Consider the following 15,919-nt stretch of genomic DNA (forward strand, 5'->3'; position numbering starts at 1 on the left):
TTGTGATGGGGGGATAAGGATGGACATGATGGAAATGAAGGTGGTGGTTGTTGGTGGCAGTGGTGGTGATGGTGAAGCTGATGGTGGCAAGGGCAGTGGTGATAATCATGGTGTTGGTGATGGGGGGGACAGTTAGTGGCCCAGGATGGTACCAAATTGGTGATGGTGGCAATGGTGTTGGTGATCATGGTGGTGGTGAGCTAATACCCTCACAGAATGCATGAGTACAGCCATGTCAATTGTTAAAATTCTGAAATGCTTTGAACTGGCTGGGAAACATCTACTGCCTTCAAGACACCCAAGAGCCTTTCTCTTTGGCCTCTTCTGCCAAAGCCCCAATGAGCCCCAAGCAGATATCACCAGGGCTGCCTGCTGTGGCATCCTAGGCAGGGAAGGGGCAAATGCCCAGTACCCATCATCTGGCCCTCTGAAGCCTCTGTAGCATAACCTTCTTGTCATTCACTACTTGGACCATCCCAGGGTGGGGGGGTGATGGTGATGGAGATGGTAATGGGATGCCCCCCTTCCCTTTGACAGTACCAGCAGTACCCAGGTACCCCCCTTCTCCAGGGCAGCCTGTCAGCCCAGATGCTGTCTCTGGGTCAACCACCACATTTCCAGCAGACTGGCTGACCTCTCAGTGTCAGCTCATGTGCATCTGTGCTGGTGCTGAGGTGACGCGGGAGAAGACAGAGGTGTGGCTCTGCCCTCAGGGATTTTATGGTTCCACCAAGCAGACAAGAACTTCTGGGGAGTCAGTGAGTGCACGGTTTCCCAAAGGCTGGTCGACAGCTATAGGAGGCAGGGCCCTGGAGGCCTCAGTGGTCTGGAAGGGCTTCCCAGAGGGTGTGTGAATAGCACCCTCCCCACTCTCTCCACCTAGGAGGATGATCTGGCCGAGCTGGCCTCCCAGCAGTACTTTGTGGACTATGGCTCCGAGATGATCCTAGAGCGCCTCCTAAACCTTGTGCCCACCTATATCCCGGATCGTGAGATCACGCCCCTGAAGACGCTTGAGAAGTGGGCCCAGCTGGCCATTGCTGCCCACAAGAAGGTAGGAGGGTGGGGCAGGGTCTTGGAGGAGGGGCTCTCTGGTGACCTGGGCTGAGAGGCAAGGACCCAGCCAATCAAAAGGGTCACAGCCCTCACTGTCCACAGGGTTGCTGGGAGACAGGATGGCACCCTCTACCTCCTGCCTCCTAAGCAGCCTTCCTCCACCATGGATATCAGTTCACTTGTGTCTTATGCTGTCTACTCTGGGCTGGTGCCAGGGACACTGAGACGGATCAGATCCAACCCTGTAGCCTCATAAGAGAAACCATGGGTCCAAGGATATTGGGGGCCCCTGCTCCTCCTGGCCTGGCAGCAGCCACCTGCTAGACCTACGGCTCAGGGGTGTTGGTGCATGCTGGAAGAGCTTCTAGGAAATGCACCCTCTTTTCTGTCTAAAAGAGCTCGGGCCCAGCTTCCTGCCTGGGGAACTTTAGGTACAGACCCCCTCGGCCTCCTTGTTTGAGTCCCCAGGTAACGAGCCCTGGGTAGCTCCCTTCCAAGCTAAGGAGCCTGCCCAACTAGTAGAGGAGGGGTGGTGTGGCTGCTCGAGGGGACCTGCAGGCTCCTCACCTCCTGGCCCTCGTTGTATAAGACCAGAGTCATCTCTGCACACAAGTTGCCGAGGAGCTCTGCAGACCAGCAGTCTTTCACCCTTCTACACTGCACGCCCTCTTCCCTAACCCTCTGTGCCTTCCCTGGTGAGCTGCCCACAAGCCTCCACTCTTCCCTGAACCTGCCCTGCACCCTCTCTACCTCTGGGCCTGGCTCCCCCACCAGGTCCTCTTCCACCTCCCATCCCTTGCAGAGGAAATACATGTTTTCCCTCCACCCCTCTGTCTCTCAGTCCAGGCAATGTCTTGTCCCTCACTTGTCCACCTTGTCAGCCACTGAAGCCCATCCATTCCACCTCCCAAACAGCTTCCGTCCCTCTGACTTCCCCCGGGGCCTCCTCTGTGTTCACTGCCATCATGCACATGGCACATGGCACATTCCAGACTAGGTACCATTGCTCATTAATTTGTTCTGTTTGGGGTGCTCACCATGGGGACACAAATGTGAAGAGGACAGAGGTGGTCTCTGCCCTTCAGAGCCCACAGCTGAGCTTGCCATGTCTCCCCCTTGGACCAGAGCCTGTTGGCCTGTGGGAGTCACATCCCTGGACCCGTCTTCTTGTGGAGTATACAAGTCAGCTGTAGAGCTGTGAGTTAGCATGGTTTTTAGGGTCAGAGGGGTAGAAACATTTTCATCTGGAACAATTTTGAACTTATGGAGAAATTACAAGTTCAAAAACCTAGAAGCATATACCCCTCCACTTCACCCAGACTCACCAGGTGTTAACGTGCTGCATTTGCTTTATGATCCTCTCTCTCTGAGTAGGCACGCGCCATTTCTTCTGACCCTTGTCCTCTCCTGGAAGAGCACTGCTCCGGGCCCTCCCAGCACACGGCATGCATATGTGTCTTTGTCCATGTTTGAGTCCATAGACGATAAACACTATGGAGTTCATTTTGATACATCCCTTCAATTCTGCTCCAACACCACCAAGTTCTTAATAGGGCTCCGAGGGATATCTTTAGATAATGAAATGCTAGTGCTTTAGTTTCTTGCCAGCAGCTTTGCATTATCTCCTGGCTGCTCCATCCCTTCCCTGTGCTGCAACTTTCCTCACTCCCTCCTCCCGGTCTGGCACACACACCCCTGCTTAGCCACACATGTTCCCATGTCCCAGGTGCTTCCCACCCACCCACAACTTCGGGGTTGCACACATGCTGGCTGCAACTGTGGGCTTTTCCATCCCGGCTGCACTGGGAGCTCCCTGCAGGTGGGACCTGTGGAGTGATGGAGGTGACTGGGCTGATGGCTCAGGACAAGGCCATGCGCACAGGAGGGTACCATGGTTCCAGGGCTACTCCTGGCTTGGGGGCACAGACACTGGATTTCCAGACAGAGCTTCTATGAAGTCTTTCTTCCCCTGTCCATGCCCCTCCAGGGGATTTATGCCCAGAGGAGGACTGATGCCCAGAAGGTCAAAGAGGATGTGGTCAATTATGCCCGTTTCAAATGGCCTTTGCTCTTCTCCAGGTTTTATGAAGCCTACAAATTTTCAGGTACTCCCTCAGCCCTCCTGCCTCCCCATCTTCCTCCATGCCCTCTCCCACCCTTCACTCCATGGCTCTAGCCCACAGTGGAAGGAAGGGATGGCCTGAGCCAATGTCCCCAGCCATCTGGGTTCCTGCTGGGAGGGTTGCTCATCTTTCCAGGTCAATGAACAGAGGGGGTCCTGCCTCCCCATAGTCCATGTACTCAGCAACACTCTGCATTAAACAACTGAATGACTGCTAGGATAATTAAGCACCTACTATATATGGAAGCAGGCAGTCCAGAGTATAGGCTGGGCTGACTCTGAAGCAGGGCGTGGATGTAATGGAAACAAACCCACACCAGGCCATTGGCTCAGCCATCCTTGGGTCCGAATTACTGGGCATCAGCTCCATGCCAGGCTCCATGCTGGTGCTGGGCTTCGTAGAATCACCAAATATCTAGCTGGAGGGAACCTTGGGGCTCAGTCGACCCTCTCTATAGTCCACCTCACTCCAGGGCAGGGACCTGTCCAGAGCTGCAGAAAGACAGGGCTAGGTCTTTCAGAGCTAGGTGAATTTCCTGATTTCAGGGCTCTCTTCCCACTGCCCTTTGAATTTTGACTTCTAGGGAGGTTGTGCTCTCCGAGGCTCAGTTTCCCCATTTGTAAATGAAAGCATGTTCCCCCTCGCTACCTCCCTAGTGGGTATGAGGACTGGGGAGGGCTGGGCTGTGAGCGGGCCCACCTGCCTCTCACTGCCATGGTCTCTGCCGCAGGCCCCAGCCTCCCCAAGAACGACGTTATCGTGGCGGTCAACTGGACAGGCGTCTACTTTGTGGATGAGCAGGAGCAGGTGCTCCTGGAGCTGTCCTTCCCCGAGATCATGGCTGTGTCCAGCAGTAGGTTAGTCTGACCCCTCCCACATTGCACTTTAGTGCAGAGCAGGGATTTGTCCAAAGCTGTACAAAGACCAGTGGCAGGGGGGTGTCAAACCCTGTGTCCTGATTCAGTGCTGTCTGAAGTAAAGAGAGGCAGATGGACGCACAGATAGAAGGGAAAAGAGAGGGCTCCTGGAGCTTTCCTGGGGGTCACAGGGGCCTCTGAGGGGGAGCCATGGCCTCATACAGGAATATCACTGTGGTGCAGAGACATGCAGGGAGCTGTCGTGGTCACATGTGCTCGAGCAGCTTGTGCTGTACTATTTCAGGCGCCTCCCTGCTGATCGGGGCAGGGGGTCTTTATGGGGTGTTAATGGTCATTCAGAAATGGGTGTGGGTGGCTAGGAGGACAGTCAGGGGCAGTCAACTGTGTACAGAAAGAGCCTTGCCTGGGATTCAGGGGCCCAAGTGGGACTCCCCTCCATGCCCTTCGTCCCTCAAACAGCTGTTAGTACTTCCCTACAGTGGTGAGACCAATGGGAGAATTCTTTATAAACTGAAAGCTGTAGACACACTAGAGCAGTGCAGGGGTAGGGGGTATCTTGGAATAAACTGCTATTCTCAGCAGGCCCTCCCTCAGTGATCCGAGGCTTACTGGAGTGCCTCTGGGCAGTGTCTGATGTGTGCTGGGGCCGGGCACGTCCAGCTCTGACCAGGCATGTGCTAGGTACAGGGGATGAAAATAGATAAGATAGACCTTGCCTTCTTGCAGCTTCCTTCAGTTGAGAGATGAGATAGACATGGAACAGGCTATTTTAAAGCAAGGACCAATGTGATGAGGGCTGTGGGAGGGCAAGGAGGACTTCCTGGAGGAAGCAATATCTAGGCTGAGATCTAAAGGGGGAGTAGGAATTAGACAGCAAAGGGGAACAAGGCTGGGCTCTTGCAGGCCTTGCTCCGGACTGTGTGTGACTTCGGCAGGGCCATGTCTGACTCAGGCCGAGCTGCGTCTGACCCTGGCTGGGCCGTGTCTGACTGGGCTGGCCTTGGTCTCCTTCAGGGAGTGCCGTGTCTTGCTCTCGCTGGGCTGCTCTGATCTGGGCTGTGCTGCGCCTCACTCGGGCTGGGCAGGACTGACCCCGGCTGGGCCCTGTTCTCCGTGTTGGTCCTGCAGGGGAGCAAAACTGGTAGCTCCCAGCTTCACGCTGGCTACCATCAAGGGGGATGAGTACACCTTTACCTCCAGCAACGCTGAGGACATCCGTGACCTAGTGGTCACCTTCCTGGAAGGGCTCCGGAAGAGGTCTAAGTACGTGGTGGCCCTGCAGGACAACCCCAACCCTGGTGAGTGGCTCCTGGCACAGGCCGCCAGGTACCGGGGTCAGGGGCACCAAGCAGATCACCAGGCACTCAGGACTGCCAGTGCCTGTTACCACCCTTCCCCAGATGCCCTCGGCTCCACCTGGACTGAAAGTCAGACTCTGCACCTTCCATCTGTGCCCCATGGGGCATTGTCCTCTCCTGGTCCTTCCATGCTTATCACCTGTCACCTTCTCCAGGTGACGTCAGGGGTTCCTCCTCAGTCTCCAAATACCCACCAACTGTAGATGAGAACAGCAGTAACCGCCCCCTGACTGAGCACACCCCAGGCCTCCTAGTCTCTGGGCAGAGGAGAGGACAGAAATAAATTCTGGAAAGGACAGAAATAAAACGGACCCTGGCCGTACTCTCAGTGGGGAGAGGGGCTGGAAAGTGACAGTCCCTGGGATAGTGCAGTGACCAGGGAAGCCCAGAGATGCTGGGAATCTGGAGGGGAGACCCCCACATAGCCTGGGGTTCGGGGAGGAGGTATGTGTGGGCAGAGTGTTTGAGGCAGGGAGGAGAGCACAAACAGAGTACAGAGGCTGGAGAAAGCAGGTGTGTCTGGGAAGCGCAAATGGTATGGTTTGGCTGGAAGGGGTGAGGTTAGGGAGGAAGGGCAAGAAGTGAAGTGGAAGAAGTCAGGAAATCCAGCCCACAATAGCCTTGTGAGCATGCTGAGGATGGTGGGCTTTCAAGCAGAGGAGTAGCCCGTGCAATGGCCATGTCTGGTGAAGGGCTATGGCAAGGTAGAGGCAGGGTGACCAGTGAGCACGCATGAGAGGGATAGGGCCTCAGTTATTCAGTGCGGGAGGAACAGCTTATGGGTCATCAACCCAAATAAAGATGTTCCAATCCAGCCTCTCTCTGCCCCCACATGGCCCTGCTCACCTCCACCTCCCAGCGGGGGAGGAGTCGGGTTTCCTCAGCTTTGCCAAGGGAGACCTCATCATCCTGGACCATGACACAGGGGAGCAGGTCATGAACTCAGGCTGGGCCAACGGCATCAATGAGAGAACCAAGCAGCGTGGGGACTTCCCCACTGATTGCGTGTATGTCATGCCCACTGTCACCATGCCACCGCGGGAAATTGTGGTATGTGGCTTGGGGGTGGCAGATGGATGGGAGTCTCCTCTGGGCCTCTCTCTGTCTTCTCCCTGTATCTGTAAAATGGAGTGAGGAATTAAAATAGATTCATGGTCTGCAGTTCTGTGAAGATGATCTGGGGGTCTCACAGGACCACCAACTTCAAGTTGGGGAAGCTGTCAAACCAGTGCTGGGTGGGGAGTGGCCTAGAAACTGCATCAAATGAGGAACTGCCGAGGGCGAGGGCTGGGAGGAGAGTGGGCAGGGAGACATCACCTCGCACTATCTGAAAAGGCAGTGCGGGCAGAGCAGGGAGGGGAGGCCGAGATTCTTCTGGATCACAGCACTGAAGACTTAAGCCTGGCTTTCCAGGCAGCTGCTGAGCTAGACTGACTGGGCAGTTCTCACACTACACCCCCATCCCCCTGCTTCATCCAGGCTTTCTGACTGACCCAACCTGGTTCAGACACAGAGTGTTAAGGAAAGGATCCTGAGTGCAGCATGATGGAGACAGCAGTAACCTCAGAGATCACAATCAGCAAAAGGGCTCCCAGGGTCACCATGGGGTGAGGGTCATCCCCATGGCAGGCAATCTTCCCCACTCCAGAAAGCTCTGGGCTTGACTGTGTTGATCTTGGGGGCCACACATGAAGGGCTGACCTCAGACCCTTGTCTCTTGGTCTCTAGGCCCTGGTCACCATGACCCCTGACCAGAGACAGGACGTCATCCGGCTCTTGCAGCTGCGCACAGCAGAGCCTGAGGTCCGCGCCAAGCCCTACACGCTGGAGGAATTCTCCTATGACTATTTCAGGTGATGGGGAAAGGATAGCGGGGGACCCAGAGAGTGAGCTCTAGGCTTCTGCTACTCTAGTCGGTGTGTTGGGGTTGCCCTGTGATGCTCCTGTCTATGAGCAGGGCCTGGGTCAGAGGGAGCAGGAGGGCACTTTCTGTCTGTTGAAATGACCCTTCTTATGTCATTTTATCCTTCCTTTATTTAAGATATCGGGTCCTGGGCACTCACCACTCATGCCTGCACCTTCCTCACTGACTCACAGCCCTGGTGGGGAGATAGGCTCGAAACTGTGCAGCTGTGATTCCGTGTGCCCAGTGTTGTGATGGGGAGGCTGGGGTTGGGGTGGAGACAGAGGACAGGCTTCCTGGAGGAGGTGGCGGCTGAGCTGGGCAGGGGATGCCCCAGGTGGAGGAGTGCTGTAGGTGGCACATGCCAAGGCTAGAGCAGAGAGGAACAGAGGGGAGGAGGCTGTGGAGGTGGGCCAGGCTGTCTTTCCAGGGAGGCCAGGTGACCCACCCCAGGTCACCCAGTGTATCAGGGAGGAGTGGGGCCTTCAGCCTCCATTTACAAGTGGGGTAGGAGTGGATCTTACAACTTGGGGGTCAGTCAGTGCTGACTGTGCTGCGTCAGGCCCCCACCCAAGCACACGCTGAGCCGGGTGATGGTGTCCAAAGCCCGTGGCAAGGACCGGCTGTGGAGTCACACACGGGAGCCACTCAAGCAGGCTCTGCTCAAGAAGATCCTGGGTAGTGAGGAGCTCTCACAGGAGGCCTGTATGGCCTTCATCGATATCCACACCTGCAGGGGTGGTCACCGTGGAAGGGCAGGGCAGGGGCCACAAGGAGGGGGAACCCCAAGGTCGGTGGGTGGTGCTGGGCCCCTGACTCTAGGGTTTTTATCCAGATACCTACTTCCTTCTGACAGAAGGGCCAGTTGGGTCCTGGACAGTGTAGAGGGATGTGGATCCATTTGCCTGGCACCTTGCAGCATGCAAGGGGATGCCTCATCCATTATCTCCTCTGACTCTGTCATTCCATCCACAGACGTGTCCATCGTCATGTGCTAGGCCAGGCATGGAGACATAGTTGTGAGCAGACCCAGGCCCTGGCCTCATGGTACTTACAGCTGAAAGGGCAGACACGCTGATGGGGGCCAGGCCACAGTGAACTGATGTGGGCCTGGAGGAGGCCAGGATGGCCTCCTTGGAAGAAGGGGTATCTAGGCTGAGACCTGACGACTGAGTAGGCCCTAGTCAGTCAAAGGGGAGGTAGATGGGGAGTGTTCCAGTCAGAATGAGCATGCCCAAAGGCCCAGGATCACAAAATGATTCAGCACAGGTGGAAAGCAGAGGTATAGAAGGAAATCTGAAGATGTGGGCTGACTAACAAAGGGTTCCCAAGCTCTGTTGAGAAGCTTGGACTGTAGCCCAAGGCCATGAGGAGCCCCTAAGCAGTGAGGAGTCAAGGCTATGATCTGGAACATTCATCCTGGTTGCTCTGAGGACTTTGGATGTGGATGAGGACCTGGGCTGATGTGGGATCAGTGGTGAAGAGGTGGCCAGAGAAGTTGAGGAGAGGGAGGGCAGTAGGCATGGAAAACAGGGTGGGTTGAGTGAGTAGTCAGAGGCCCAGGGCCACACAGTTGGGTAGGGGCAGACCCTATTAGAGAGTGTGGCCTCTTGGGCCAGTGTTCCCCCATTGGTCACAAGCCTTTCCTTGACGGCTCCTCACCCATGCTCAAGTACATGGGCGACTACCCATCCAAGAGGATGCGCTCTGTCAATGAGCTCACTGACCAGATCTTTGAGGGTTCTCTAAAGGCTGAGCCTCTCAAGGATGAGGTGTATGTGCAGATCCTGAAGCAGCTGACTGACAACCACATCAGGTGGGTTGTGGGGGAAGGTGGGGGAGAGGGGCGGGCTCCCCTCTAGTGCTCACAGCTGAAGGGCATCTGAAAGGTCCTCTACCCACCATGACAGGGAGCTGTCTCCCTCCCCAGGCAGCAGCTGGCCCTGCCTGGCAGCAGTCCTTCCTTGCTCAGGGCTGGGAGCTGCCCTCAGGCCCCCTCACGTCCCACCTCTGCTTCAAGGCCCAAGGGAGTCTGGTCAAGAACCCAGAGGTGGTGGCTGTGTCCTCTGAAGCTATCTCCAAATTTAACAGCACCAGCTCCTCCTAAACTTCTTGCCACTCCCTGCCTGAACCTCCTCTGGACACCCCTCCCCAGCCCAGACTCCACTGTCTGCCTGCAGACTGTTCTTGAGCAAGTGTCCCCAACTTGGCATGAGCTGCATTGTGCTGGCTGGCAGTTGGAAGCTCTGGCTGAAAATGCTCATGGGCTGACAGCATTGAGTCCCAGAGTGTGTCACTTCCTCCCTGCTGGGCTGGACGGCGGCAGGAATGGGAGGTCAGGCCCAGGTTAAGTCTCAGAACCTGAGAGAAACCCCACCGTCTCCCCTTACACTAGATCCTCAACTCCCTCCTCAGCTTTGCCATTTTCTGCACCTCTTACAAAATCCACCATTGAACCATATATTGGGTCTTTTCACGCTGCCAAACCTTCATGCGTGCTATGCCCAGTCAGCAGTTATCTCCTTTCTTGCATATCCGAATTTGCCTCAGCCTTCAAAACCTAGATCAAATGCCACCTCCTTCTAGAAGTCCTCTATGCTTCGTTCCTGTCAGGCCCAAGGAGCTCAGAGTGGTGCCCGAGGAGCCCAGGGACCCATCTAACTGTGCCACTCAAAGAATGAGTTAAAGAGCTTCTGCCAGAATACAAATCACACACTGCTTCCTTCATAGGAAGGAAGTCTTGCTAAGAAAAAAAAAATCTTAGCTGAACCAAGAGTGTTTGGTTGACATTCTGGCATGAGCACCTTACTTCCATGTTGCTGCTGTGTGGCCCGGTGTGGGTTGGCCAGCCACACTTTGAGTAGCACTGACCATCCGGCTGTCAGGGAGGTGGGTCTGTGTTGGGTCTTCAGAAAAGTGGTGGGGGTCACGGCAGACATGTGCTGCCATGGTGAGGTGCCGAGGGATGTGCAGCCCCTTGGGGGACTCAGACCCATGACTGGCCTGTGGTACCCCTGCTGGACCCCACACCTTTTCCTGCAGGTATAGTGAGGAGCGAGGCTGGGAGCTGCTCTGGCTGTGCACGGGCCTCTTCCCGCCCAGCAACATCCTCTTGCCCCACGTGCAGCGCTTCCTGCAGTCCCGCAAGCACTGCCCTCTCGCCATCGACTGCCTGCAGCGCCTCCAGAAAGCCCTGAGGTACGGCAGCCCATGAGAGCAGAGGGAATGGGCAAAGAGCCTGGGGCAGGTGCTGGGATGTGTTCCCAGCCAACCTGAGCTTGCGGGTGTCCCTTGCGAATGAGGACGTGCCCACAGAGCAGGTGGGACCTGTCCCTGGGGTCCCACGGCTGTCAGCCTGCCAAAGGTTGCACATAGTGCCCATGCTGGACGCTGATTGCATCTGGCTGCTCAGAGGGGCTGGTGCATACCTTCCAGCCTACTGGGGAGGCAGGCACCTGGGCCGCAATTCATATTCGGCAAAGGCCACTCTTTCACTTCCTTCCGTTCCCTCCACAGCCCTGGGGGTGGGTACTATTCTCCTCTCATTCTATGGCTGAGGAACTGGAAGCCTTGAGATGTTAAGTGACCATCATCTGGTAGGAAGTGGTGGACAGGAATTAGAAGCGGGGTCAATCTCCAAAGTTCCCTCTATTCCCTGCTCCCCATGGCCCCATGAACCCAACAGGCTCCTGACAGCCACCCCCCCTGGTTTTCAGAAATGGGTCCCGAAAGTACCCCCCACACCTGGTGGAAGTGGAGGCCATCCAGCACAAAACCACCCAGATTTTCCACAAGGTCTACTTTCCTGATGATACCGATGAGGTGAGGGCTGCAGGCTTCTTGGTCACTGGCACTCCTGAAGGACCAGGCTCCCTGAGGACACAGGGACCCCCACATTTGCTCCCACCCTCCTGCTCCTCAGTAGAGTCAGGGCTCAGTTGAGAGAAACTCTCTGGGTCAGGAGATCTTGGCTTCCGGGTCTGACCTTCTATTGTCTCCAGCAGCTTCCTTGAAAAAAATCATTCTTCCCTGTTTCTGAGGAGGCTCTGGCTCAGAGAAGAGAAGATTGCTCCCTCCCTCCTAGCTGTGCTCTGTGCTGATGTTGCCTTCCTGCTGCCAGCCCTGTACCAGGGCACAGGCCCACCTGCCTCCACCCCTCCAAGCCTCCCTATTGCCCTGAGCCCACTTTCCTGCAGGCCCCTTTCTTCCTCCTCACCTGACCTGATTGTAGGTCTCCTTGTCCAAAGGTCCTATTTGTCTTCCCATCATGCCCAGTAGGTCAGGCTGCTTTGTGACCTCCACTCCCTGCCCCACCTCAGCACAGGGGCTCATTCACATAAATGATTCCAGAAATGAAACTTTTAGTTTCAAAAGCAGTTTTGAAATTTGCCTAGAGGCTAGAGGCTTGGAAATGCCATGATCGGATTCTAGTGATAAGGACAAGAAACTAACACATCCTTCCCATCCCTCCAGTGGAACCTTACGTGGAGCAGTGCCTCCCCACCCCTACCCCAGGCTATTTCTCCTCTCTTCTTTCCTCCCCTTTCTGGAATTTGCTTTTTTCTTCCTCCAGCCTCTTCTCTCCTCCCAATCACCTCCCCATCTGGGCTCCCCTGGCCTCTCAACCCCCTTCCGTCTCCTCCCCCCGCACCCCCGCCACCACCACCATGCTTGTATGGGCCAGAACCCTGGAACCCTGGAAGCAGAGGCGAAGTCCACTTGGAGGGTTGGGGAGGACACAATCTGGAAAGATCTGGACAGGAGTTAGCTTTTTCCTTTTCTTAGAGGCCATGTCCAGCTCTAGACCCATAGGGAAGCCCCTCGCATGGAGGGTTCCCTCCGGGAGGGGAGGGGGCTCAATCTTGTTGCAGACACAGACAGAGGGGTGCAAGAAGCCCCAGCAGAGGCCTTGCCAGAGCCAAGTATCCCTCCCTACCCCCCACTCCCCAGGCCTTTGAGGTGGAGTCCAGCACTAGGGCCAAAGACTTCTGCCAGAACATTGCAGCCCGGCTGCTCCTCAAGTCCTCAGAGGGATTCAGTCTCTTTGTCAAAATTGCAGACAAGGTAGGTCATGGGTCACTGGCTTCCTATCTGACCACTGTTGGTCTGTGTGTTGGAACATTTGCTTGGTCGTGGGGCAGCAGGGAGGGGAGAGAGAATGAGGGAGGAAGAGAGGGGAAGAGACAGATGTGCTTGCATGTGGCATCTGACCGTGCCCCTCTCCTCCTTACATCCCTGCAGGGACCCCCTTACTTGTAGCAGCTTCCCCTAAATCTCTTCTGAGCCATGACAGAGCATGGCCCCAAACCTCTTGGGTGGTTTATGTTCTGGACACACCAGGCTCATCACTCTGCTGCAACACGCATGTACTTTCCAGATTTGATTTGACTGGTCCCTCAGCTGCCTTGGGGAGGCCAATTGATCCTTGAAATAATCCTTGAAATAGCCCTTGAAAGGAGGGTGATTATCCCCACCTAACAGATCACAAAACCTGGACTTAGGAAGGTTAAGTAACACATTCAAAGTCACACAACAAGGACACAGATGCACATAGGTCTGACTCCAGAGCACAGGTCCCTACCACCATTCCATACTGCTCTCCACCACTTCTGTGTCCATGGAGGTCAAGGGCCCAGCTTTTGAGCCTCTTCCTGTGGGAAGGCTTCCCTGATTGTGTAGATTAGGTGCTCTCTCATAGTTCCCTGTGCATCCATGTCTGTCTCCTCATCAGCTGTCCTTGTGCCAAATACTGGGGATCCAGAGGTGATCACAGGGAGGTCCTGGACCCAGAGGAGCTTGAAGCCTGTGGGAGGAGCAGGTCACGATGCTGGAGAATGTCCCAGGAACGGACTGGGTCTCATCCTTGGCCTTCTCCCCATGGTCTAGGATAGCGTGCAGTAGGTCTTTGCTGAATGGCAAGTGGAATGACCATCACTCCGGGCAGGAAGTAGTCTGTGCTCTGGCACAACAGGCAGTCAGGGCAGAGTGGGACACCCCTTCTGGCTCCAAGAAAGGACCATCAGGAGGGCCTTGGGTGGGAAAATGAGAAAACTCAATATTGCTGGAACTAAAATGCATGGACCTGAATGCCCACATCCCTAGGTCATCAGTGTCCCTGAGAATGACTTCTTCTTCGACTTTGTTCGACACCTGACAGACTGGATAAAGAAAGCACGGCCTGTCAAGGATGGTAATGTGAGGCTGGCATCTGGGATCATCTGAGGCCCGGAGCAGGGCCATACTGCGAGGCCCACCTGGGTGGGACCTAAGCTCCAGCCTCCTCCGGGGCTAGTGCTCAGCATGGGTGGCCCTCTGTGCTGGGACCCTCTGGGTGATCAACTGCCCTCTGCCACAGGAATCGTGCCCTCACTTACCTACCAGGTGTTCTTCATGAAAAAGCTGTGGACCACCACAGTGCCAGGGAAGGACCCGATGGCTGATTCCATCTTCCACTATTACCAGGTGAGCTGCCTAGCACTTCTCTGCTGTTACTGCCTCCGTGTGCTGTTGGCCTTGTTATACTTTGGGAAAGCGGGAACCTTCTGTCCTTGCAAGGAGACAGGCCTCTAATGGCAAGGCCTCTGAGAGTCCTGCTGGGATTTGGGGAGTGGCTCAGCCTCACACTCTTCTTCCTCAGAGCCTTGTTGTTTCTTCTGAGCTCTTAATCCCCACCTGTTCATGTCCTTCCGTTGGTGAAGGGCTATCCTCTGAATTGAAGATTCTGGGTGTATCCGGATGTATCCGAGGCCTCAGTGTGAATCTGCAAACACTTTCCAGCACAAGCATGTGTCTGCAGGAAGCCGAGGTTGTGGGGTGCCCTCATGTTGAACCTCTATTCTGTGTCTGGCACTTTTCACTCATTTTGCCCTCCCAGCAAATCCCAACAAGTAGGCATGGTGTTCCCATTTTATAGAGGGAGAAACTGAAACTCAGAGAGATCAATTGATGTGATTAGGATTGCAGGGCAGGTGGAACTGGGGTTTGATTCCATGTCTTCACAGCTGCAGATTCAGTGATATTTTCTGGGCTCACTTACCTTTACCATTTATCTAAGGGGCAGGCAGACCAGGATTCTGGGAAGGATGGGGGACAGGGATGGTGGCTACCATGATAAAGAGAATGCTAGCTTGGGAATCAGCAGGGCTCATTCACCCATGAGCTCTGCCTCTCTCCATGGTGCCATGCGATGAATGGCAACTACCAATTTCCCCAAGGCAGAAACCCAAGTCAGTCTTGACATCTCCCTCTCCCGTTTTCCATGTCCCAAATCATTCACCTGATGACTTCACCTCCCAAATCTCTCTAAAATCCATCCACATCTCTCCCCTACTATACCAGCTCAGGTCAGTCCCTCATCTTCTCTCATCTGGTGAAGCTGGTAACCTTCCCCTGAGCTCCCCTATCCATTGTTCCCCCCTTTGAATTCATTCTCCACAAGGTGGTCATCATGCTTTTGGGATCCTCTCAGTGCTTCCTTTGCTCTCAAGGTAGAACCTCAAATCCTGACTGCAGCCCTGCATGGAGAGTGCCATTAGCTACTTCTGCTGCCTTGTCTTGTACCCAGTTCCCCTTTGTTCACTTCACTCCAACTACATTTTCTCAAATTCTCAGGTATTCTAAGGAACCTCTGTAACATTCTCTCTTCTGGGAAACTCTTGCCTAGGTTCCCTACTTCACCTACTGAGTTTTAAATGTCATTTCAATCATCATAAGGGAAGTCTTCCCTGTTCCCAAGACTAGATCAAGTCAACTAGATGTATCCTGTGATAGCACTGAGAGCAATTCCTTCAAAGATTGTAATTATACATTGATTTGGGTGTTGGTTGTTCTTGCCTTGACTATAAGTTTTATGAGAGTAGGGAGGGTTTATGTTATTTAAGGCCTGGCTCATAGTGATAATGAATATATGTTGGCTTGGTGGATGGGTGAATAGGAAGTGACTCAGTGAATGAATGGGTGGAAGGATGGATGGTGAATGAACTTATGGGTGGATATTGGTGGGTGGATGGATGGACAAATGGTAAATGGATGTGGGTGGGTAGAACCATATGGATGGGTAGGTGGATGGATGGAGAGATGGGTATGGATAGGTGGATAGGTGGGTGAGTAGTTTAAAAGGTGGATAGATGGATAACAATTGATTCAGGTTTCTAATCTGCAGTGTGTGTGGGTGAAGGGAAGGGCTTTTTGCTAGTATCTCCACTTTTAGAAGACAGTTTTAGGTTATAACCATAGATCTATACGTATGTTTTTATGAAGTACCTGTGTGTGTTGTGGAAAGGTTCATTATTTTGTAACATCTAAGCTTTTTGGATATCCTGAGGTGACAATGTGTGATAAAATGTACAGCTAGTGAATTAACCAATTTATAAGTTTCTCTTTGTTATCATTGATAGGAAAGAAGCATCTTGGACATGAGATTGTTAAGCTGACTCTGAGAAATGTCAGAACTTACTAGGTTGACAGCAGAGGGACAGAAGGAAGTATAGAGGGAGAGTTGTATGCGGATGTTTTCGTATTTACATTTTAACGATAACTATTAACATGTATTAGTCTCTTTGGCTGTACTATAGGAATACATTAAGTGATTCAATGGAAACA

The 15,919-nt window shown here is 54.1% G+C and overlaps 1 protein-coding gene across 7 annotated transcripts in view; it reads left to right on the forward strand.

The window, feature by feature from the left end:
- Positions 1 to 15,919, forward strand: part of MYO7A (myosin VIIA) — an 84,377-nt gene that overhangs the window by 63,062 nt on the left and 5,396 nt on the right. For 3 of the 7 annotated variants that reach the window (XM_077867144.1, XM_077867143.1, XM_077867145.1), the window contains 13 exons: positions 884 to 1,054; positions 3,044 to 3,161; positions 3,910 to 4,036; positions 5,072 to 5,355; positions 6,275 to 6,465; positions 7,144 to 7,268; positions 7,881 to 8,038; positions 8,981 to 9,134; positions 10,361 to 10,516; positions 11,035 to 11,140; positions 12,269 to 12,382; positions 13,421 to 13,508; positions 13,674 to 13,780. In XM_077867144.1, coding sequence (XP_077723270.1) covers positions 884 to 1,054; positions 3,044 to 3,161; positions 3,910 to 4,036; positions 5,072 to 5,355; positions 6,275 to 6,465; positions 7,144 to 7,268; positions 7,881 to 8,038; positions 8,981 to 9,134; positions 10,361 to 10,516; positions 11,035 to 11,140; positions 12,269 to 12,382; positions 13,421 to 13,508; positions 13,674 to 13,780 — 1,899 coding nt within the window. Of the gene's footprint in view, positions 1 to 883; positions 1,055 to 3,043; positions 3,162 to 3,909; positions 4,037 to 5,071; positions 5,356 to 6,274; positions 6,466 to 7,143; positions 7,269 to 7,880; positions 8,039 to 8,980; positions 9,135 to 10,360; positions 10,517 to 11,034; positions 11,141 to 12,268; positions 12,383 to 13,420; positions 13,514 to 13,673; positions 13,781 to 15,919 lie in introns of all 7 variants that reach the window. The other 4 variants (XM_077867146.1, XM_077867147.1, XM_077867149.1 and 1 more) reach the window with 3 other exon arrangements.

The sequence above is a fragment of the Canis aureus genome, chromosome 23, assembly GCF_053574225.1.
Source record: "Canis aureus isolate CA01 chromosome 23, VMU_Caureus_v.1.0, whole genome shotgun sequence".
NCBI lineage: Eukaryota > Metazoa > Chordata > Mammalia > Carnivora > Canidae > Canis > Canis aureus.